General features: G+C 39.6%; 1 protein-coding gene across 2 annotated transcripts in view; it reads left to right on the top strand.

Annotated features, from left to right (window-relative positions):
* GLIS1 (GLIS family zinc finger 1) overlaps positions 1–20818 on the top strand; it is a 197563-nt gene extending 176745 nt beyond the window's left edge. For both annotated transcript variants that reach the window (XM_065656441.1, XM_065656440.1), the window contains exons 9-11: positions 11072–11256; positions 17683–17850; positions 20374–20818. In XM_065656441.1, the coding sequence (XP_065512513.1) occupies positions 11072–11256; positions 17683–17850; positions 20374–20510 (490 nt within the window). In that variant the 3' untranslated portion in view covers positions 20511–20818. The remainder of the gene's footprint in view (positions 1–11071; positions 11257–17682; positions 17851–20373) is intronic.
* Positions 20819–24799: the final 3981 nt, after the last annotated feature.

Below are 24799 nucleotides of genomic sequence, written 5' to 3'. Positions count from 1 at the left end.
GTAATCAAGGGTAGAGGGCGGAGCTTACACAACTCGCTTTTGCCTGGGCTTCTCACCAGCTAACTGCAACCAGTTCAAACCATGTTCCAGACCCCCCTGAAGAGCCACTTATCTGTACAAAATCACAAGAAACAGGACTTGAAAACGATCAAGTGAAAAGAGACATTTTAATCAGGTTACTTAAACATCAGGATTTTTGTTTGCTTGCTTCTTAGCACCCATTAATTCAAATACCACAGAAACACTTAAAGGTAAAGAGTTCTCTGTTAAAAGTTTAGTCCTTCATTTCTCTTTATGTAAAGTAACACAAGGTACACAGAGCCTTCCTTCTTGCTCAATCAGGGAACACCACACTTTAAATTCCTGATATTTTTAAAGTAGAAAACAAATATGCAGGATAAAAATCTTGTGTGTTAGATTTTCTTTTGTACTACTACCATGTTAAACTGTGGCAATAAGAGAGTGTAAGCCGGCTCCCCGCCACCTTTCAGGCCTGTTACAAACACGGCCAGGACCCCGTCAGGTGCTGCCATTTCAAAGAGGAATCTGGCCTGGTGTCCCTGCCTGTCCTTGGTGAGTGATGAGCTGGGAGGAAGCACCTTCCACCAACCCCACATCTCTGCTCTGTGAGTTGCTTTTGGCCTCAGCTTGGCTGGTAGATGATGGTGGCATACAAAGGGTTTGGTAGGTGCTTGCTTATCAGATGGGACCAGACTCAAATTGTGGCTGTAGGAGTTTCACTGTTTGCAAGCAGCTACTTTTCTGGAGCATGAATTTTTCTGGGATAAGATTGAAGAAATTTCCCCAAAACCAGTAAAAGAAATGGGGGAGATTCTTTTCAGTAGGTTGTGCTATCTCCTTTAAATGCCAGAATCCATGGCCAAATAGGAAAATACATTTGTGTACCTAATTCTCATTACTTTCAGTGACAATTACGTGTCTAAGTACTTATGTTTAAATTTTATTCATCTTTAAGTTTGTGAACTCATATAAATAAATTGAGTAGTAACTGGCATGTTTCTAAAATCTTTGTAGGAAACAAACTTTTGCCATCTAGAAGTACTCTGGAGAACTAAATACCTACACAGTTTTTATAACACTTCCTAGGACCAAGGAGATACATCATTCGTTCATTGTGGATTCCACTGGAGAATACTCTTCATTTATAATAGAATACACAAGTCAGTGTTTTAGTCTTTCTTTCAAAAGCACTAAAACCAATAACAAGAAACAGATATCTCTGACAGCTGAAAACATTTTCAATGGAGGAAGCCAAGAACCCATCATAATTTATCTCAGTGTTACGGATCTGAGCACGCAAAAGAGGCATCAGTACATCTGTCCAAAGAAAGAACAATGTACAGGTGTGGAGCTGAGGTTCATGTAACAAAGAAAATCAGTAATTAAAAGCATCTGGTTTCAAATCCCAAGTCATTTATCTCATTGTAGAAAATGTGATCAGAATTCATTTATAATCATGTCCAGATAGTCTTATACAGTTTTTCCCCCCTTAAAGCAAAACTAGCATTAGCATAGGCTTACTTCAACAATATATGGTTAAGAATAACTTAGTGCTTGATCATGGGGTAAAATACTGTTTGGTCATTGGCAGAAATAGGTGGGCATGTATTTCATTTGTGTTTCTGAAAGGGCTGAATTGACATTCATTGGAGAGCCTTCAGCAGTGGGCCTCACAGTAAATGCTGTGTCGCCTGCCTAGAATAGACACTGTAAACAAAACTATCTTAGAGTAAAAAATGACAGAATTACAGGAGAAGGTGAGAGAATAAAGGAGTTGGTCAGAGTAACTCAGGGAACATTTAAGATGGATTCAACCACAGCTCTTCTGCATTATATTAATGATTTTAGCCATTACTGGTTTTATCTGTATTTAAATTTACACTTATGTGTAAAGACTTATTTTTATTTTTTTCCAAATTTTGTTTTTCCTTTTAAGTAAAACTTCTGCAGTTAGATGTAAGCCATATATCCCAAACACAATTATTCATCATGGTATAACAAATGATAATTTATTTTAATATCTCCCACTATTTGGTAGAGTGCCTTTTAGACTCTAAACTTGAAGAAAGCGGGCATCAGCTACCTGCACAGAATCTACCTGCACCTAGAAGCATCTTGCTGCATATTTGCCAGAGAATAATGATCTTAAATGACTAAAAATAAGATAGGTCAGTCAAGCATGCAGTTCATGCCAGAAAATATTGAGTAGACAATATCTGTGTTTGATTGCATGTCTTTGTAATTGTCTTCCTGGCAATCATGTGAACCTAAGACAACGCTCTTTATTGAAATATTTTTTGTATTTCTCTGACCACATTGATAAGGACTTTTTTTTTTTACTTTTGAAACACATTTTCCTGCTAGATGGTTAGCAAGAATAAGTTTTCAAATTTCCCTTATGTGTAGCAGCTTCCACTGTAGTGAGTCATCAGTTTCATTTCAAAGAACATTATTGAACAAACCCTTATAAATAAAAATGTCTTTTAGATTGTCACAGTGCCTATAATGGTCACTATGATTAACTGCTCAGTAGAAATTGCACATATCAGGTCAGAACAATTGTAGAGGTACTCATTTAACATGGAAGAACTGTGCTTGCGTATATGTGTGAGTCTTTGTTTAAGTAATGAAATTCATTACAATATACTGAGTTATGTTTTAAGCCCAACTGAGACTTGTATGTGTATTAGTTAGAAAAGATTGTGAGTACTTCAGTAAGTAATTTTGAACCCAAAGCTGTTTTCATATCACAGTTGATTAGTATTACTAAAAATACTCTGAAGCAATGAAGTGACCCAAGACTCTCCAGTCACATTAAAGGTCCCACAGATATCGTTCTCCATGTTGTGTATGAAGCTGCTCTTGCTCCTCAGAGCTCCTGCCCTCATTGCCCAGGTGTTTGTTGACACTGCTCAGAGCGCGGGTGAGTGAAGGCGCAGAACCGGATTCACGTAATTCAAGGAAGTATTCGGAATGAAAAATAGGATCTCGTATGCACTAGAAGTTGGGAAAAGGCTGACATGGCCTCCGTCCTACTTTAAAGATGTTACATGTGGAGGTGTCACACGCTGCATTAGTAGCAGAGCCAGGAATAGAGCCCGAGTCTCTCAACAGCAGCTGCTGGAGCTGCCAGAAGCACAGCAAGAAAGGAGAAGAACAGAAACGCAGCGTCATGTCTTGCAGTTGCGGAACAGAGATTGAGGCTTGTAAGAAGGGCACGGTGTCACAGCCCAGTGACTTGTTTGCTCATTGTTTATAGAAAAGGGTAATAAAATGCAATGATGCCCAGCAAGGTGATCCACAATGAAGGATTTATTATTTATCACAGAGACGGGGGGAAGAGGAGAAAGGAAGAAACAGGGAGAGAAGGAAAAGATTCCTTGCATTCCAGAAATGCAGCCAGAGGCACCTGGCAGTGATTAGTGCAAAGGTTCACCAAACTTCAGATAGAGTCCATCTTAAAAAAAAGAAAAAAGTTTTTAAAAAGTGAACGGTATAACTGTTTCCTGAGCATGTGCTGACAGAAATTCCCGTAGGGCAAGACCCAGAACAGAAACACGTGGCAAGAGATTGGGCGCTATCCAGAGACCAGATTAGCAGAGCTTTACACATCATTTTTAATATTATGGGAAGAGATGAAAATCAGTGTTAACTTTTTTTTCCATTTAAAAAAAAAAAATCTCCTGGTCCTGGAACTGAATTGGACTTTCTCACAGTGTAAGTAACTATAATGCTTAGGGGAGAGATTTTGTGAATGAAATGGTTGGCATGCTGGATTTAATGGTAGAACCTGGTTTCATGGAAAATCTCAGGTTTCTGTAACTAGCTGCAATACTGTACAAGTCACTTAAGATAAAACATGGAGCTTCTTTGCTTTGTACTTTTCACTCTGGTGCTTTATCATATACTTTTCATTTTAATATGAGTTACACATAATTCTCAAAGTCAAGATTGTTTGATATGGCGATACACTATGCATGAGAACTGTATTACAGAATGGTCTTATAACCCAAAATATACAAAAATTTATTTGAGATAAAGGACAGATGTTTTTCAGTCTGGATTCAGTCCTGTTTCCACTGAACTCAATGGGATATGGGCTGAGGTTTTTTTGTCTAGCTGAGGAATCTGCCAATCAAACCATCACATCATAAAAAGAAAAAAACAGTTTTCATATTGGAAACATCCCTATTTTAGCTATTTCTATTTTGCGGTTATACTTCATTCCCACTTATTCAAGAAACTTAGTTTGAATTTATTTTCATTATTTTTCAATTTTCAATTCCATTCAGTATTTACTAATTAAATATACTGCGTGTAGTTTTTGGCAGTCGAGATGATCAACTAGATCATGAAAAAGCTCATCTTAACACAGCTCAAAATCTGGCTTTATAATTTCTTATTCTGTGTTAATTTGCCCAGAAACTGCTATTGAACAAAGACTGGCTAAAGTGTAAAAATATTTCTTACTCAGACTAACTACTGTGAATGAATATAGAAAACATACATCTTGACAGAAAGCTCAAAAAAGTCAATGTTGATATGTATTTATTTTTTGGTTCTTTACGTTGCAATAACATTGGAAGAAGACATTTGGTGTGCCTTGTGAAACTACACAAATTCTTATACACCACTGCCTACTTGGGGAGGCTGAAACTGGAGGCAGGATAATGACTTCTAAAACAAGATAATGGCACTTCTAACCCATTAGGTGTCTTTTCTATAGATCACTGCTAACTCATGGCATAGCTAGATAGTTCCTTCACATATGCCTTATAATTTAATATTAACATTCACAATCCAAAATATATTGTTAAAACAGGATCAACAAGAAAATTTACATAGAAGTCTTTCTAGGATTTCTGTTTGAGATTCTTAAAGGTATGCACTTTATAAAATGATAGAGAAGACTAATATAATCTATGTTTTGACGTTTAATTTTCTTTTTATAAAAAAAATCTTTCTGTAAAGATCCAGATTGCTGTGAGTAGTATGCTTTGCAGTAGAGGTGAGGAATTGGCTCATTGTCTGTATCTAACACTTGGTTTAATGACCCTTCATGGGTAGTTTCCCCTCTGAGTTGAAGAGCTTCCCTTAGGGAGGGCTGTGAAGCTGAATATTTTAAGACAGTGTTTGAAGACAGTGTTTAGCATGGTACAGAAATTGTGCGGTATCCTAGACAAGGTATGTTATCGAGTTAGGATGAGTTCTGCTGATAGTTTTGTGTCGGTTGTGTGGATGAAGGTATTAGATAAACAAGATTTTTCTGATTAGTCCTTTTACTTGTCTGCTGATGCATCCTGAGGTGAGGAACACATTAACTTTGCAATTCCACCTGAAATCATAGGTCCCTCAAGACTAGTATTATGTCTTCAACGCCATCCTACACATGGTGCTTCAAAGGCAATTTGAAAAAACCCACAATACCTGGTCAATCGTATGAAGTTGTATGGTGAGTGAAGAGAGAGAATTTCTCTCTGACTCTGTGGGTGATCAGTTTACATCCTGAAGCACGAGATTTGATTACCCCTTGCTTAGCATGGAAGTGTTGGTTTTGGCCATTAAATTGTTCAGTCCGTTTTTAAAAACCTAGGTATTCTGTTTGATTCCGTGACTTGCTGTGGCTGTGAATGCCACAGGCCAGAGCATGCTGTGTGAGGAAAATGCTGCTTTTGTTTTAAACCAACCTGCTTCTCTCTGTGGTGCATGCCCTGTCACTCCCAGGCCTTGGACAGCATGGAGAGGAGGCTGGCTCCTCCATTGCACCACTGTAATCTAAAAAACTGCATTCTAAATTTTCATCTTCCAGTGGCATGTTTCTAGTTTTGGCAGTTTTACTTTGTAAGAAAACCCTGTCTTTCTCTTGTAGTGTATCTTCAGCAGTTTTAACTCCTGTAGTAACTTGGTGTATGATAACTGAATACAGCTCTTCTGGTTTCACCACTATGTAATACATGGGTAATAGTAAGTAGATTCTTAGTGCATACAACTGTATAGTTCCCTTTCTGTTATTATCACTGCTCAGGAGCATTGCACTTCATTCCTACAAGAGTGCTGTTCCCAAAAGATACTTCAAGTTCAAAACCAGTCAACACGTGCAAGGAACGTAGACTCTTTTGGTGCACACCTCTCTGTCTGAGAGATATTGAGAAGCCTCTACTGTTCTTAGGTCTGAATTCACCAAAATGAATCTTCAACTGAAAAAGCTTTCCTGCTTGCATCATATATTACATACAGCGAGGGTTTTAACAATAGCAGTGTCATTGTTTGGCAACTAGAAATCTGCTGGATTCAGAGAGGGCTTGCAAGTAACTTTGTTAGTGTCCATTGCAGATAATGGCTAAGGAATAAGGTCAATGCATGGTTAACAGGTTACCTTCCACATAAGGGACAGACAGTTTCCGATAATGGAGTAGTGAAAGCATTGCAGTGGGTTAATTTGTTGTTTGAGTTACCAAGTGTTTTTACCATCAAGAATCCTTGTAAGACAGGGTAGACTATATTGACAGTCAAACTACATCAGCAGTGCAAGCAACCTATGAGAACCATTGATTCTTCTTAGCTTTCTCACCAGACTGGGGAGATGGATAAAAAAGATTTATCCTTCTGAACAGAAATATTCCGTATAGCCAGGAGCCCTCAACTTTAATGAATTAAGGAAGGCTAAGGATTTTTTTTTACATATGCGTGAGAGTATTTATTTATATTTCTTTCTATATAGCTATATATAGGCGCAGATATATATTAAAAGGCCCCCAAAGGACCTGCAAGTTTACGGAATTATACCGGTTACAATTAAAGTAAAATAGATGGTATTTATTATTAATATCCAAATCAAAGCAAACTGTGGGTGTAGTACAGTATTAACAGGAAATGTCCAGGCTATTAGTTATCGAAACATATGCCTGAGCTACTGCCTGGGAATTTTTAATAGACCCAGCTGAGTTCCTGGTGTAAGTAGGTTAGTGTTTCTCCTTCCACACAGAAGGCATCTCCTTTTAAGCTATTTTCTGTTGCTAATGCATTATCTAATTTGTATCAGGAATGATTTCTTCTCTCTTTTAACAACCTGAGTATCACAGCAACCTAATTAGTAGGCAAATATTCAGGAGAGAATTTAAAGCATGGCACTGGGAACTGGACAGTTAGCTGATGAAAAATCTCTCCTTGAGCATGCCAGAGCACATTCACACATGCACACAAAATAATATTTTAGAGACCAGCTTGAGCTGCAGGCATTGTGATGAATGTTTTAAGGCAACAAATACCCATGTTGGCCACTTGTGCTAATACAGCCAGATTTTTCTGCTGAGCAAAGCTCTTTCCTAACTAAAAGCTGTGCCTTAGCTCCCTGTTTGGGAGAGACTGAGCAGAACATGGTCGATTTTACGGTCACCTGCTCAACCGTATTAAACTCTTAACACAGAGGCAGCAGTGGTTAAGCGTTACACAGAGTTGTCAGAGTTTCAGCTCCAGCTCCTGTGCTTCAGGAGGTTCCCAGGATACCTGCTGCCCGCAGACAGGGATGTTTGCTGGGGCCCGGCACCGTGTCAGCCATGCCGAGTGGGAGCAGCGAGCCGGCGGCTCGGCTCACCCACTGGAGCGGGGCCCCACACACCTCCGCACCCCTTGGCCTCGCCTGGGGAACCTCACCTCTTCACCAGCCATTGCAAAGGTTTCGAGATAACAAATGCTGTCACAACTGCTGAGCTCACACAGAGGAAAAACAGGAATGCAAAAGAGTGTGAATGGGAGAAGCGCTGCTTTAAAAATAACAATAAAAACTGTTAAATACTTCTCACATGGTTAAGATTTAAATAGCCTCTGGGAGTAGATCAACTGTGTAGGGAAGCTGTGATTTTCAGTATTCCCACAGCTGGACACCTTAAATGTACCACTTTTGTTTGACATGTAACATATTTGCAAAGAATTTAAAAATGCAATTACTCGACCATCCTGACAAAGCACTCGACAGCGAGCAGCCCCGCAGGCCTCGCTGGGGTGCCGCATTTCCCAGCAGGAGCCAGGACAAGACATTTCAAGAGACGGCAGAGGGAACCCAGCACAGGCAGCTCCAGAGTACTCGCTTACCAGAAGTATTTTCCTCCCTCATTCAGAGTGGTTTCTGGCTCATCCAGGCCTTGGAGTTTTTAGTACATCTTTTGTTTCTCTTTTAAATGTGTGTGTGGTCATTATCCATATAAATGTCACTATCATGAACTCTTTTAGCGATTATCTTTCCAATGAAAACAACTGCAATCTTTTAAATCTCCTTTCAGATAGAAGCATTTCCAGGCTTCTAATAGCATTTCTGGCATGTCGAGGACAATGTCTCTGTGTGTGCCATTTGAGGGGGCTGGTGACCATTTTGTAATTTGTGGTTGTGCTTTGCCAGTACTCACTTGCAGCCTCAGAAGAGGCCATAGCAAAGTCTTTTCTGCATGTCCCAGCAGATAACATCAGCCCCATCTTCATGCAATAGTTGACCACGCACACACATTAGAGAGCATTTGCAGAAGACAGAACTTGCAGCTGGGCTGCATGACAGCTCATTTGTGTTAAACTATTTCTCTACTGAGACCTTTGAGGAAAAACTACAGCCACATGGGAGCTGACCTTAGCATTTAGCTGCTTCTTAGCAAATGAACTTAGTATTTTCCCCTGAGCATATGCTCTTCAGCAGTTTGGATTCCAGAGAACATTTTCTGTGTCTGACCTGAAGAGGGCACAGGTGGCCCCTGCATTCCCTGTGTCCCTTTTCAGCACCTCTGCAGCCCCAGGCCCTTACCCTTGGGTAGGGCAAGAACCATCCCAGCTCTGTTGCAGAGCTCTTTTTAATATGCACTTAAAACAAAAAACAGGTAAGATTTTTTTTTTTTCCCTTGCATGTTGGCTCTTAAAATTCGACTTTAGTCCTCTTTAGTTTACACATAGTCATCACTTATTGGAGGGAGTGTTATCTTTCTTACAAAAACATATTTTCCAGTTCTTACATATTTGGCTTGAAAATATCCTTGCCTTCATCCATTAAACAATACTGGTTTAATTCTTCAGTTTAGTTTGGGGATATTGAGAGTGTCTGTGGTTTGTATTATAGGCCCTATTTTTCTGCTTTGGGAGATGGAATTATTTCAGCATAGGATGGGCTGTGACTGGTTGATTTATTTTAGCCCCTTTTAATAGAGTGTCACTCTGACAGCATTTGGCAGTGTTCCGCTGCCTCTCATGTTAAATTTGATTAAGCTGTTGTCACCATTAATTCACAGATCATCTATATTTACCTCTTGAATGCTGCCATGTAGTGCTTAGCCCTAAGTCAAGCATAGCCTTGCACTTCAAGTTTAATCCTAACTGCTCCAAGAAGCAGTCGTGTTACTGGTGAGGAACTGCTATTGCAAATCATGGTTTATGGTGTTCAAACAGCTTGTGCAGTGGTAGAGGAAGATACCAGTGAATGATTTAATTTGTTTTTAGTTGATTCTTTGTATGCATGCAATGGTTTGCACTCAATATATTTTCCAGCTAGTTGATGTATTATAACTTGCAGGGTAATTTTATTTCCATGTTTCAGGACCTGTAGCTCTGAAGTTTCAGCAGGATGCCTCTCAAACAGACAAGTGGTTTTTCTAGCATCTGAAAGTTCTAGTGCTGTTCAAAGAGCCGCTTCTTATGTTTAGCAAAAGCTCCAGAGGCAACAGAGAGTATACAGTGAACACAGGGACCACGCAGCCAGCACATCTGACAGTGTGACACTGGGCTATGGAGCAAAAGGCCATTTGTCACAGCTACCATAGCAGGGTTAAAGAACCAGCTTCTTCCTACCCCGTTTCCTGGAAAATAAGACAGGGTCCTATATTAATTTTTGTTCTGAAAGATGCTTACATTTTTACATGTATAGCTGCCTGGACACTATTTAAATTGACTTTTAAAATTAACTGTAACTAGGGCTTATTTTTGGAGTAGGGTTTATATTTTGAGCATCCTCAAAAATCCTGAAAAAATCATGCTAGGGCTTATTTTCAGGGTAGGTCTTATTTTCAGGGAAACAGGGTATTTACCTCTTTATAGAGTTAGTTTAGTGCAGCTATAAAAGGCGTTCGTACGTGAATGTCCAGATTGTTGGTCCCATCTTCTGCACCGTGCCTTCTTTCTGTCTGTAAATGGCCAAAAGACAGTTCTCTGGCAAAGGGTTCATCGCTTCTGGGCCAGATGCTGAACCACCTGTTGATGGAACAGTCACGTTGGGACAGGGAGGAAGGACTGAAGCTTCTCTGCTCCACCAGTGGCAGATGCCCGGGGACTTCATGGGAGTGGGTTAGTGAGGTTCTTCCTGAGCTGCTCCAGCGCCTCGTGGGAGCGTTGGGTCAGGCTCTGTTCCCCAAGCAGGACAGCCCCCGCGCTCCTCTGCTGTCCCCAGTCCCAGACATCTGGGGGGAATTTTCCATCTCTCAGGTACAATCACTTCTCAGTCTCCCGCTGAGCAGTGCTGCCACAGGCAAACACTTACTCAGGATTTTCTTTGCAAGGACAGTACCATCTGCTGCAGCTAAAGTTGTATTTCTAAGTCTAAAAAAATTCTACATGAGGAATAATTGGAACAAATGCTTTTCTTTGTCTTGGCTGAAATTTGGGTGTAAAGCTTCACCCCATTACAGCTATGAAGGCATTAGTTGGATTTACTCACTTTAACTACATTTTCCACTTCTGTTTTCTGGATGTGTCTCTCAGCTCACAAAATTTTAAATTAAAACTGAGCTGTGTCTAAGTTGCTTACTGAGGAGTGGTGTCATTCTAATCCTGTCATTATGACTATTACAGGAAGTCAGTGCAAAGGAACAGAAATCCTTTTCTTATGCCGTTTCCCCACTAATGAATACCTGAAAGCTGCACTGCATTATCATTTTGGTTTTTTGGGTTTTTTGCAATATAATTTCTACCTGCAAAATAAATGTTTCTATAGTTTGGCCATCATGGCAACAGGGCCATTCAAGTATTTCAGTTTCCCATATTGCATGTGATATGTGAAGTTTTTCTGTTTTTTTTTTTCTAGGCTTGCACCCAACATAATATCTCCACTTGTCAGCCCCCTGAAAGCATTAGTTCCACCTTCTCTATTGCAGAAACACGGCTCTCCATCATCACACAGCCAGTCACCAAATGGGCAGCAATTTTCTGGAATACCAAATAAACCATACGCTCAGTTTCAAAACCAGTCTGTACAGCAGGGATCTCAAGGTAACTCTTCCCTCTTTTTTTTTTGTTTGTTTGGTTTGGTTTTGTTTGTTTGTTTGTTTTCTTTTTCTTTTTTTCACCTTTTTTTTCCCCCAACTCCTAGTTGGGGAGAAGTAATTTGTTTTTGTCTTTTCAGTGAATACTGTCTTAGTAAGCGACTGACAGCATTTCAATGGGAACTTCGATTTTTGAAGTGGCTTGCTATACACATAGAGCAAAATTTTCAGACCAGTTCATGCTGTGATATGTTATCATAATGTGGAAAGCTATTACAACAGCAGATTTATTGCATTTATTCAGATTTTTCAGTAGACGGCTACTAGCTGTGCTGGTATGCTGTCATCCGGCCTTGTCAGCTTGAATGGAGGGACACTGCCAAAGCAAGAGCCATCTAGTCCCAAAATACGTGGACTGAAGAGCACCTTGGCAATGGCCTGCTCCATCCACTCATAGTGATGCACTAGACATGAGCTTAGACAAAGAAAAAATATTTTGCTATTTATTATTTGGAAATTTGGCATCTGTATTATTTTATATAATAATATGCAAATGGACTACGTATAGCTACTGAGTGCCGGTGTGGTTTGAGGACAGGTATGGGAGCAGCTAAGCAGCTGTCCCACTGCTTAATTTAAAATATTTTTTATTCTGAATTATTCAGCCTTTTTAATCGGGAGCTCATTCACCTAGTCCAGAGTTCTGCTGTGGGAACTAATTAATGTGTTTGCAATTTTTGAGGTATAAATTAGCAAAAGATATTATTATCATCACAGATTCTTCCAGTAACAGGAGCTTGCATATTTATGAAATGTGTTTTATAATCCAGATGGTATGCTGCTTAGTATGGTAAATACTCACAATAAAGAAGCGTGCAGGACATCTGTCTGGTTGCAAGTATAACCAAGCGTATAAGTTTATACAGGCAGATAACCAGTTTTTGAAACTCATTTCACAGCTGTACTGTCAGTTGTATAAGGTCATTTTTGGCTGGCAGAGTCTCACGCGATCAATTTACCAGTGGGCAAACCAGGAGGTTTGCTTTCCCTCAGTGTACACTGAGACTCGGAGGACACACAGGAGGTGAACACAAACCCAGTGAGCAACTCACAGCTGCAGTGGGGTTCAGTATCCCCACAGTTCCCTCAGCCCTTCGTTCTCTAAGGTGTATTTTTACTCTTTGGTTGGACTGACTGAGTCTGAAAAGTTAAAGCGTACTACATTAAGTGATTTGTGCTGAAGGCAAAACTAACTTGACCTGATGCTCAACAGATTAGTCAATTTTAAAAGATTAACTCTGTAAGGGAAAAGTGGCAGATTTATGATAGCATATAATGATATATGATTATGTTACTATAATGAGCTAAATAACTACAAACCACAAGAGGAAAGTTTAGCAGCTCATTACTATGGCAGAAACAAATGCATAGACAGAACAAGTTTTGAACCACTTAAATAAATTGACTTTATTCCTTAAGAAAACCACATTTCCTTTTGAATGAATTGTTGCTTTTTAAGTGTTATGTCGTGTGGTTTTGAAAAAGCAATAATTTTCTACTTTAGCCAAATGTTGAAGTAGTGTTTTAAATTCATTATGGAAATGGTCATTCAAAAATCAATTTTGATTAGCAGCCTTTGAAATCAATTGATCTGTAACCTGTACTTAGCTGTACTTGCTTTACATCTTTTTCGCTTCTCAGTTCATTAATAGCACATTTTTATAATGAAATCTGTAGTAATTTGGGAGTTTTGAATTTTTGCCAAAAAAGGAACACTATGTAAGTCTAGCTGTAGAACTGGGCATCTGTATAGAAGCATAGAAACATTGTGGATCTGACATTTTTAGAAGACAGCAAGCTTTGTCAAGCTGGTAACAGAAATATTGATAATGAAAGAATAAGTGGACATTATTTATATGTTTAAACCTAGTTGTAGGAAGATCAGATGGAAATTATTACATGCTGAAAGAATTTGGCAGGCAATGGAATCCTGTAGTTATTTATACCTGACATGATTTCTTGTTGAAATTTTATGGAATTTGAAAAGCTGAGATTTATTTGCACATACATGTGAATGACGTTACATAACAAGATGGTATTTAATAGGCATATACCAATTATTTGCTCATTACATCATTCATTTTAAAGTGGCTTGAAGTTTTCTAGGCTGTGCCATAGAGAAACAGAGGCAGCCAGTGCACTGTGTGAAGTGGTTAACTGCAGCTTTTCTGTCACAAATTATGTCAAAGCAAAATTTTAGCTAAATGTTATGTTTGGAACTAGATTTATTCCTTTATTAACTGTGATATTTCTACATCTACTGTACATAAAACATTTAATAGTGATCATTTAAACTGACGGGACATTTAGTAAATTCTTCACTTGAAAATTAACCTCAGAAAATTTTTTATTTAAATCAAAACTGAAGGAAAACCTGCAATCCACGTGGAAAAAAAAATATTGGTGAAACACATGTTGCCAAATTGGTGCTACACTTTTGCTTTCCTAGAAGGAAGAGGGATGTTTGCACCAGAGAAGCCTCTTGTTTACTTCATATTTTAACCTCTGAGGAGAGTCTATTTAAGAACTTGTAAAAAGTGCTCCATGTTTAGTTTACTCTAAACAACCATGTGTGGTTGTTAATTGAACTGTTATGGGATTTTAATCGTATCTTAATTCCTAATACTTTCTGTGTAAAGCATTTCAAAAAATCTAAAGGAACCACAAGGAAATGGCATGAACCGAAAGCACCTTTGTTTCATACTGCGCATTTTTAAAATGTATAAATGCAGTAAAGCTCTGCCCTATACTGCATATGAAAATCAAACTTTGTATTGCCTGCAGGCAACAAGTTTCATTTCCTGTGATTGTGTAAAATGAATGAAACCTTATCTGGTAAGAGCACCCGTTGTTACAACAGTCCTTGTGGCTGCTTTAACTCACATGGCCTTTGCATCTCTTGTGAAAAGACTACCCTTTTTGGGAACACTTAGCATTTAAACAAGCTGCAATTTCCCTTTCTAATAGTGTAAAAAAGTGTGAGGCTCAGATCCTCTGGAGTGACTGACCTCTTGAGCCATGCCAGGCTACTAAAGGCCATCAGCAAGAGCCAACTGACCTGGTACCAAAAGAAACTCTCCGATTGTGCTTCTGAAGCAGTGGGTGGGAGTATGGAAAGTATATTAAAAAGCCATGTAAAAAGCCATGTAAAAAATCTTAGTGACACAGCAACTCCCTGATCCTGCGGTCCTTCAAGCTGGAGGCATGCAATTGCAGTCAATCCAAGACTTACTTCAAATACACCTTTGAATACTGCAAGCACAATTCTTCCCACCCAAGTGGTGTTTCACGCCCAGTTTAAGTGCAGGGAACATCAACAAATTCTTCCTTTGTATCCTAGAATGCCTTGTAAAGCCTCTGTCCCCTTCTTATAGGGTCCCACTACCTCATTGTTTCTATGAATCTAATGAAAAAGGAAGTAAGCTTGCATTATCCTGCTCAGGTCAGAAGGGTTAAAAGTCCCATTTTTAGTGTCATGGTTTGTTTTACATGACCATTGTTCTTGCTGCAGTCTTTCTCTTCCTCACTCCATCTTTTATCTTTAGTTTGCTACCCACATTTATCACATCTGCAAGCACATTAGAACAGGAATGGTGTCTTTCTCTATATTTTCTTTGTGAAGCACTCGCAGAAATTTGTTCCTAGTGAACACAACAGTGCAATAACACTAGTATTTTCCTACATTGTGTCTCTTCATTGGATAGTTCCAGTAAAACTTTTTGTGCTGCCTTTTCAGATTATCACACAGTGAAACTGAGGGGCAGCTACTGCAACCCAAAAGAGAATTTGATTGTTTATGGCAGTTCTTTTCCAGACTTTTGAGTTTGAGGCAGTTCTTTGCCTCAGATATTTTTTCCTGAGCAGCTAGACAGTGTAACTCAAAACACTTCAAAAGAAAGACTTACCCATAGGTCTTGAGAAAACCCTGGATCCAACTAGTTTCAATCCAGTTCTGTCATGGTTGGCTGTTCTCTGATTTTTCTAAGCCGCTGTTCCAGCCCTGTAGATCATAAAGATATTTAATTGATTTAACAAAGGCAAACCTGGGAGCATGACGACAGGGCAGCAATTAGAGACAAAGAGAAAATACACGTCATGCCTTCCCTAGAAGTGATGTCTATAGCAGACTTTCTGGAAAAAGTTCATTTTTTTTCTCTAGCAATGCATATAAGTGCTCTCTGCAACCAGTTATACCTCATCTGAAGACAAGTGTCTCTTTTTTTTCACTGCTCATCTCAAAAGGATATATTTTTAGAAGGTTTACAGGAGAGAGTTCATGTTTTATAAACAGAAAAGTCAGGATAATAATCAAAAGACAGTCAATACAGCACTGTACCTAAAACCACATCAAAAGATGGCTTTGCAACCTCTAGCAAGAGCTGTTCAGTTTTTTGAGCCAGACTTTCCAGGCAGTAAATAGAAGTGGCTGTCTATTCTGAGGAAGGACATGCATAATTCAATACTTAGCTTTCCAAATTTCTGGGTCTTTTACATAGCAGTACATATGAACAGCTTTGGTACAGTGTGCAGTGTCGTTATCTAATATAGTCATCCATTAGTACTTCACCAATCATGGATATCAACAATTTAGGTATTTTGTGGTGGTAGATCGTAGGTTCTCAAGAAATGACTCATGTAATCCTTGCAGATTCTGCCAAAACACATATTAAACTGTGACACTTCAGAGCAGATTTTTCACCACTCGATGAGTTCATTGCATATCTACTAAAGAATTGCCTCAGCCTTATTTATTACCACCTTAGAAAAACACAGCCAGAAGGAACAGCCAGACCCTGAGTTTTGCTTGATATTATCTACTTGGTAAAATTTTGTTAGTAAAGGGAGAAGGTGGAAAAAGACAGGAGATCTTAACAGGAAAGAGCTTATACACTGCATGAGTTGTAAGGGGCAAATTCCACCCTGTACAGCACCGGGTGCTGTGGTGATAGGCACGGGTGTTTCATTTCTGAACAAACCGTCTGAATAGCTGCACAACTTGCCCAGCAAGCCAAGTCTTCCACCAGTGAGTGGAGCTGTGCTGACGGCTCTCATCAGCTGAAGATCTGGTTGTGGCTGTGTTTGACTGAACTACCAGGGGCTTTTGCCGTAGTTCCTTAGGAAATGTTTCAGCCTGAGTAAGTCCAAGGGAAGAAAAACAACAGCTCCTTATTTTTTTCTTGCAATTAGAGGAAAATCCTGATGGCACATTCTACTAAACTTTAAGTCTGACGATTGACTTCAGCTGCATATAAGGGAAGGAGCATCATTTCAGAAGGGACTTTCAGAGAAGGTAGGAGAAGAGACAGTTAATATGAATGTGCAATCAATGTGTGATGAACTTGGAATCAGGAAGAGGTTATTGAGTCAGGACAGAAGAGAATTAAATCAGGTGATGGTTGGTATAAATCTTGTGGCATGCTTTGAGGTCACCCTTATCGGAGCAAATAACATTTTCTTTTAGGATGCTGGCACAAACTTGTAAGTTGTAAAATTCCTCAGCAATTCATTTATCCTTTACTATTAAATATCTTCTCTTGTTGTATACAGCTCATTCATACCTTTTGTTGGCAAAAACCAAACTGCTGGTCCGCTGGTAGTATGATACTTTCAAAAATAGCAGGACATAACAAATGTAGGGTATGTACGTGAGGGACAAAAGTCAACATGCCCCAAAAGCAGAATGACTGAGGCAGTCAGAGGCCATACAGATTTACCTTGGCACTTTTCAGAAGCACGAAGAGCCTCTAGCTGGACTAGAAGTCTTCACCCGACGTCCATGTGGAGTCAGTTCTGCACCTCTAGTTCAATTTTACTGGCAGACTGTGGCCCCTGTGTTCAGTGAAAGGGGTTTCGTTTGAAATAAGAGCAGTCTGAGAAAGGAGAGGTTTAAGGTACTCTTAGAGGTATTTCTCATAAATAACGTTGTCTCCAGCACACTAGATGGGAAAAGACTTTACTCAACTGAAAACAAAGCAGTGCTATTCATTTAAATAGTGCATTATTGTATTTAAATTAAAAGTAATTCATTATAGACACATTCCCTTAGGAGCTTAGCATCCTGGACCTGATCCAGTGAGTACTTAGACTTAGTTTTGAACACAAGTGGACTGTTGACTGTTCAGCTGATCTATTGCTTGAAATCAAGCACATCCTTGACATTTTTGCTTGATGGGGATCACAGTCCACAGCACCTTGTGGGACCGAGTCTGATGTAGCCTTTATATTATTACGCCTTACAGAATAGCATGATCATTTTTCCATAGTTAAAATGGAGGAACTAAACCCCCCACAATAGTAATGAAATACTGTGACAGAAATGGAGCTAATACCATTGCAGTAGTGTTAAAAATGTGTGTGCAATATCTGTTTTCAGGTTACCAAGGCAGCTTTCACTCAATACAGAACTGTTTCCACTACGGAGACTGCTACAGAACAATGGACCAATCTGTCACTGGTGATGTGCTCACAGGGGAATCGCCTTGCTTTAATCCTCTGAGACAGAATGGCTATCACATACTCAGCACACCTCTAGCTTCAACAGGTAATTTATTCTGCCTATAAAAAATTATCCCTATGATATTTTTAGCAGGAGGAGAAAAGAACACACTTTATAGTCAATGATGTTATTACAAAAACGTTTGCATAAAAAACGTAGTCACTGAAATTCATTTGCATCTAGAAGAATCCCAAAAGGAAAGCAAATTTGTTTTCTTTAATCCTCCTGTATTTGATGGACAAATCCTCCTTTTGTTCTGCTGGATGTCGTAGGCAACACACACCTTCAGAAGGGCTGACAAAAAAGACACTTCTCACATTTATTGTGTTGGCTATTCATTGCACATGTCTTCAGGTAGGCTCAGGCAGGCTTTTATAATCAGATCAAAGTTAAGAAGATCATTAGCACAACTCCGAAGAAAATAGCAGCAGCAAGAACTTCCTGTCCATGTAAGAATTAAAGGATGGCTTTGTTTTGCAATGCTGACATTTACAAAATGGAAAGACACTGCTTTGATAGGTTAAGCTAAAAATATTTGTTAGTTACATTTTGTTCAGAAGTTCCTTTGTGTTTGTGCTGTTGCACATTCATGGCAATTGTATTTTCCCATTCAGTTACATATTTGCATAACATAAAATTTGCAACAAGTTATTATAGCTAGATTACTATAATACTTCAATATTTAAGTATTCATTTTTATGAAGCTTTTTTTCTACTTTTAAAACCACGATTAAGAATTGGCAGAATTACTGAAATCAAACAAAATGTGAGTATTGTGAGAGCCACAAAACACCACCATTTACTGCAATCTTCACTTATGTATCTCCAATAAATTTTTCTTTATGTCTGAATTCAGGAGGGCATCTCAGTTAAGGATGATACTGAAAACATATGTTTAAATGCTTTTTGAAATGGGGCCTAAGGCAGACTACAAAATTAGAGTTGACTTTCCTGTTTGTTTCATATTAAAGGAGACTCTGTTCAGAGAAAGCATGCATGCATTTGTCTGGTGTTCCATGCTAGAAAGTGTATGCATCAGTAACAAACACAAGGGAAAAGTTTAAGATGAAGTTTCAACTTCGACTTTGAATTCTTTTGTGTTATTTGTAAGTTTGATGTTACTAAAACATAGTTTTTTCATGCTAACATCAAATTTCAAGTTCAGATTGACAGCCTGCAGTATTTAAAGAACAGACTAAATAAACTTTCCAAAAGAAATTGTAGGAGCAAAGAATAATACAATGGCAAGACACCAACTTCAACAACAGTTGATTTTTCTGTCTGGGGCTAAACTATTATGAAATGTTTCTGTGTAATATTTTTGTTTTTAGAGTGGTTATTGAGGTATGCAAATACTTAAAAGGCTGAAATATAAATATATATGAAATATATAAATCTTATCTTTTTGTGTGTAAAATAGAACCATTCAGGTTTGCAAGATTCATCAAGGCTATGCGTTATTTTTTTTCAGGCTTTTATAGCACCATTAATATTAAATGAGATCTCATCTCACAGGAATGCCAAATGTGACTGGCAAACAGCTGTTCCATGAATCACATTAACAGTCAATAAATTTTTATTTTCTGTTCAGGACTTTGGATAGTTTACTCTATGTGGAATCTAATAATGATTTCTGGGGTGTATGCTTATCTTGGGTTTTGTCCATCTGTGGTTGTGTATCTACCCTGTATACAGGCTCATCAAATAGAAATTAGCATAACATAAACACTCGCAAAAGTTATCAAAATACTGGTCACTCCACTTGGACTGACACAGCACAGGGCAAATAAAGAGGCCAAGTTCGTCTTCCAGAGACTTGGGACGCATGCTGTATGCCAGATTTCCGCAGACAGCAGAATTTGACCTGTAAACTAACAGTAAATTAATACGTCATAGGAAAATGCAGAAATGTAAATAAGTAGAGAATTTGGTCTTGAATAATAAAAACATACCTAATAGTAAAATACCTATAATTAAGTTCTAAGGAGTGAGCTGACGGTTCTTTGTGAAAGCAGGACTGGCCTCGCAAGACTACAGGATCTGTCATTACTGCTGGTGGTGCAGTGCTGCACAGCCTGCAGGCTGTTGAGCCTGGTTCAGCCACATCTAGACACTTGCTGCAGGTCTAAAGATCTTAAGATCTTCTGGCTCTTCAGAACAGCTGGGAGACACATGGAACGTTTTTCCTAAGTGCCATTAAAAGGAAAAACACGTAAAACAAGGACTGCATCACTTTGTGCACACTGACTAGGATCCTTGCCCACTCATTGTTTTGACATCCTATTCAGATAATGACTGTAAAGTCCCAAGAGAGTCATGCTCTGATACTTGCACTTCACTTCCAAATGCGTAGCTTTCCACAGAAATGAATGGGAGCTTCATCTACTATGACACAAATGCCCGTGGAGATTAGTTTGTGTATCTCCTGGGTAAGGCTTTGATGGTAAACACTATTGTCTTTTCATTAACACTGGGCTGTACTGTATAATCCCAGGCCTCAAACTATGCTTCCTTCCTTATATGTACTGCGGTACTAAATCATGTCCATACAACTTGTCCCGCTTTCAGGCTATGATGCAATCGCTGAAGCACAGTGTGTATCTGAAGACATGGTCTCCAACGGAACCGATGACAATGGATTCTTCCAAAATGGCGCCTTTGATCACTGCTTGAATCACATTCCTTCCATCTATACAGATACCTAAGAGCAGTGCTGACCTTGTTTCCTTTATTATACCTATAACTGTGTATGTAATAACAAAGGTGTTGTTCAAGTACTTTTATTTAGTCTGTATCCCTATATGTGCTCATTTAAATAAACACCTCACATTTACCAAACCATTTTATACATGAATAGTCTGTATAAGATAATATTGGAATCTGTTCCTTTGCTGTGGCACTTTGAAATTAATGCTTTAAGGGAATGAGGAGCATTTCAAGCAGCTTGTTTTGTAAGTTCTCTCAGTAAAATGTAAATGTAAGTTATATAATAAACTTGTAAAGAAGGGGCTTTTTTCCTGGGAAGTATGTTTCAATTTGAGAATGTTGTTCCCTTTAATCGGTTTTCATTTAACTCATTCATCAATTCTTTTTTTTTTTTTTTGTTAACTAAAAGGATTTTTTTAATCACAGACCTCATGTATATAAAGATCTTCATTTGCTCAGCTGGTTTTATATTTTCAGTTTTACAAAGAAAGCATTAAAAACTGGAAACAAGTGTCCTGTCATTTCTTAACATCATTGGTCTGCCTGATAAACCCTAATATTACATTCTTAAAATGCCTGAGAGTGATTTAAACAAAACGGTGACATTTCAGTAACTGTGACATTAAAGCAGCCCAAGTGTACATAAAGAAAACCAAGGGGCATGCAGAGTTTCAGTGAAAGGGCCGGAAGCCTTCTAGCGTGAGGTGGCACAGTGGGCTGGCACCCCGGCGCTGCGTGCCCGCAGTCCTGCACCATCTCCCAGCCTTCTCGCTGCCCCTGCCATCGTGGGTACATCAGCACATGCAGCTGTCCCAGCAGCACAGGGGAAAATTAAATGCAGCTGTGGTTGGCTTTTTGCCTCCACAAGTAAATGCATGGCCTCATCCCATGTGAGATCCATGGCACGTTCACACCGCACAAACACTGAGTATGGGGCAGGTCACCTCATTTCTCCATTCGCAAGAGCTGGCAGCCACTGTGAACTCTCTACTTCAGGCACCAGCTTGAGAGAAGAGCAGGACGCCTTAGGAGGACTTTGCTCCATCCAAAGCACTTGTAATCAGTGGCTTCCAGAGGTCACCTGCAGTAGCTTGAATCCCTGTGTCTGTGGCCCTGGCCCCACTGGGTTGTATTTCCCAGCCCAGTGGTGACTCCTGGGGAGAAGCAGGCATCCTGCAAGAGGACAGACGCTCCCAACGTGTGCCAAGACATGCACATTAAGACGTGAGCTCCTGAAAATGTCCCATGGTGGTTTGGGAGAACAATAAGGAAAAACTAACTAAAAAAAAAAAAAAGGAATAAAATTGTTCTTATTTACAAACCATTGCTAGTTGGACTTAAAAAGGCACCCTAAGAGCAATGTATGGTTATTTGAACAGCTTTATCTGTCTAACACACAAACCCCAACCTCAGGAAATGCTGCTGCATGCAGAACCTGCTGTCCTGCAGGTCTGGGTGCAGCCCCACGAAGGAAAGAGCCTTGGCAGTTTGGGTTAAATGAAGAGCCTGCCACATCCCTGGGAAGACAGCATCAACTTTGCTCTTGTACAGTAAATGGAAACAAATGAAAATGAATGTACCAGCTGCCCTTGGCAGTGTCCAGCTGTGGCTGGCTGGGCCTCCTGCACCTGATTCCAGAGGGCTTGAGCTTGGCCACAGAGCAGAGCTCTGGTGAAAAGGCTGAAGGACATTTTTACAGCAGGTCCCAGAGTGACCAAGCCTACACCAACGACAAGCCCTTCCCACAAGCCAGTTCCCACATGACTGGGTCTGCAGCAGCAGTGGTGTCCCACCAGGTACGTGGCAGCCCGAGGAATACCTATCTTCCTGTGTCCACCCGAGCCAGGGCAGCATACCTGAATTGCTGCTGATGCCTGAGAAGTTTTTCACCACCAGGCAAATCTTCACTAAAGGATGTCCAGACTGAGCACCAATTCATGTCTGGCAAATACCCCTTCATTTAGAGCTCAAATTTACCCAAGCTACTGTGGGGCACCACTGAAAATTTCACACTGGGTTAAAAGCTCTTGGTGACTCAGGACAGTATTTTCTTTTTTTCCTCTCTTCTACCTGTTACCAGGAGCTGCTGGGCAGCAGTGTGCCAATGCAGACCTGCCAAGGTCCTTCCCTTGTGCCAGGCATACCAGTGCCAAGCCACATCTATTCAGTTTTCAGGCCTGTAATCCAGTAAGCTGCTAGCCAGAGAACAGCCCAAAACAAGAAGCTGCTGGAAGACTTTTTGTCTCCCCCACCCACAAAGGACTGACAGAAAAATGTCAAGCACCTGGCTTCAGCAAAATGGCGAGTTCCACAGGGAAAAAAAAAAAATGCTAAATTCAGTGGCATATTAAGAAAATACCACATTTTGCAGCTGTATAATCAGAATACAAAGAGCAGGCACCAAGCTGAATAGGGCGATTCTTTGGCGGCATTTGCAGAAGTGGCATTACTGGGTCCACAGGACTGCGGTTCCCCTTACGGTCACAAAGTTACACAACCAAAATGGATATATATATATTTTAAAGCACAGTTTGGTGGCAACGTGTGAACGCCGCAGTCAAAATACCAGGGAAAACACAGTAGCAGCATAAACTTGGAGGTCTCCAGTGCCTCAGCCGCTCTGTGTATTTACGCGTCCTTTGCAGCCCTACCAGCAGATGCCAGCTATAACTCCTGGCAGTTTCCGGCTTTGGCAAACTTGTAGGGAATCAGAAGGGTACAGTGAGGGTGTTCTAAGCTTGCAGACAACCCTTGAATGGCAGCTCTCAAGGGACCAAGGCCATACTGTGACAGCAGCACATTTAGCATCCCTCCACGGCTGACCTGGGCTAACCACAAAACCTACACGGATGCATTTTGCTTTTTTCTCCAGGGCCTGGCTGCACCTTGTTAGTGTACATGAAGGTGCTTCTGTATTCAATTTAACTTTCTGTCGTCAAGAAATTTGAATGAAACTTAGACATTCAGGAGATTTTACAGTTAGTCACTACAGAACAAGGTGCATGGGGTTATACGACCCCCCTCTTTTATAAACTGTTCCTCAAGATCTCTAGCTCTCAAGGACACCCAGTCCCAGCTGCAAACCCGTTAATTGTGGCTGCCCTGCCTGGCCCAAGCAGTCCCTGGCAGCACTGACTCATCATTCCTCTCCTAGAATTAAAATGCATAAAGGCTCCAAATTGTGCTTTAAGCCTACGCACGTGGCTTTGCCTCTGATCACTGCCACTTTTGGCTTTCTGTCCTTTTACTTATCTACTCTGATGCATCAGAGTTTGGAGTTTTTTTGGTCTCAGACCTAAGTGGCCAGAAGTCTTTCCTAGAACATTAAACAAGGAAGCAGGTAGCTTAACAATTGCCAAGCAGTAAAAACCCTAGAGCTTTTGAAGGAGGACTTAGAAAAAAAAGCATACCCAAAGCCCAAAGCTTGGCTGAGACAAAAATCAAAATAATTCCTGTGCTTCAATTAGTTGGAGACATTAAAAGGAAATTGTGCCTTAAAAACATTATTAATCTCATTTCCTAAAAATTAAAGAAATCCTTCTAAAAATGACATTTTTTTTAGTTAAAAATACAAACCAACCAAACCTAAACATATTTGATCAATTACAAAAATATTTATGTCACAATAACCAGGCTGTTCAAAACCACACAATGATTCACAAAGGTCTGGGAAACTTAAAGCATAGCAGCTGGAGTGATGATTTAATTCCAGAATCTGTGTGAATCAAGTTTTCTGTAAATTAAAAGGATAGATTCAGAGAAATGGAAAGGCACTGGTTTGAGTCTGTACAGTTTGGAAAGTTATCCATAATAAAACCACTAAAATACACAACAACACAAGTTAACAGTTACTTGTGTGCTTGTGTACTTCATTATTTCACTTTATTACATGTAAGTAAGGAAGTATCTCATGTAAGCTTTTCCTAAAGACACAAAGAAACCTTTTAATGGAATTTATTGCTTGGCAAGTTTCTCGTTGTGGTGCTGTAAAAACCCCACCAACTAATACATATAATAACTGGAGTAAGGCTTTATAATAGTAGAAAATTATTACCCTGTGGAATTAGAATGGAACTGCTGGTTCCAGTTGACTGTCACATACTTTTTCAAACTAGGCAACAGAATTCAAATAATAAATTACAACACCACTTTATAAATAGCTACAAATCATTTCCCTAGTGAATGAAAACCTCATTTACCCCTGTGTACGCACTCCATGTGTACACAGGACACTTTAGGAATGACTGAAATAAGATGACCTTCAGTGGCTGATCAAGCTGAGAGAGAG

The sequence above is a fragment of the Caloenas nicobarica genome, chromosome Z (assembly GCF_036013445.1).
Source record: "Caloenas nicobarica isolate bCalNic1 chromosome Z, bCalNic1.hap1, whole genome shotgun sequence".
Classification (NCBI taxonomy): Eukaryota; Metazoa; Chordata; class Aves; order Columbiformes; family Columbidae; genus Caloenas; species Caloenas nicobarica.
This window is presented reverse-complemented; position numbering and strand designations above follow the sequence as displayed.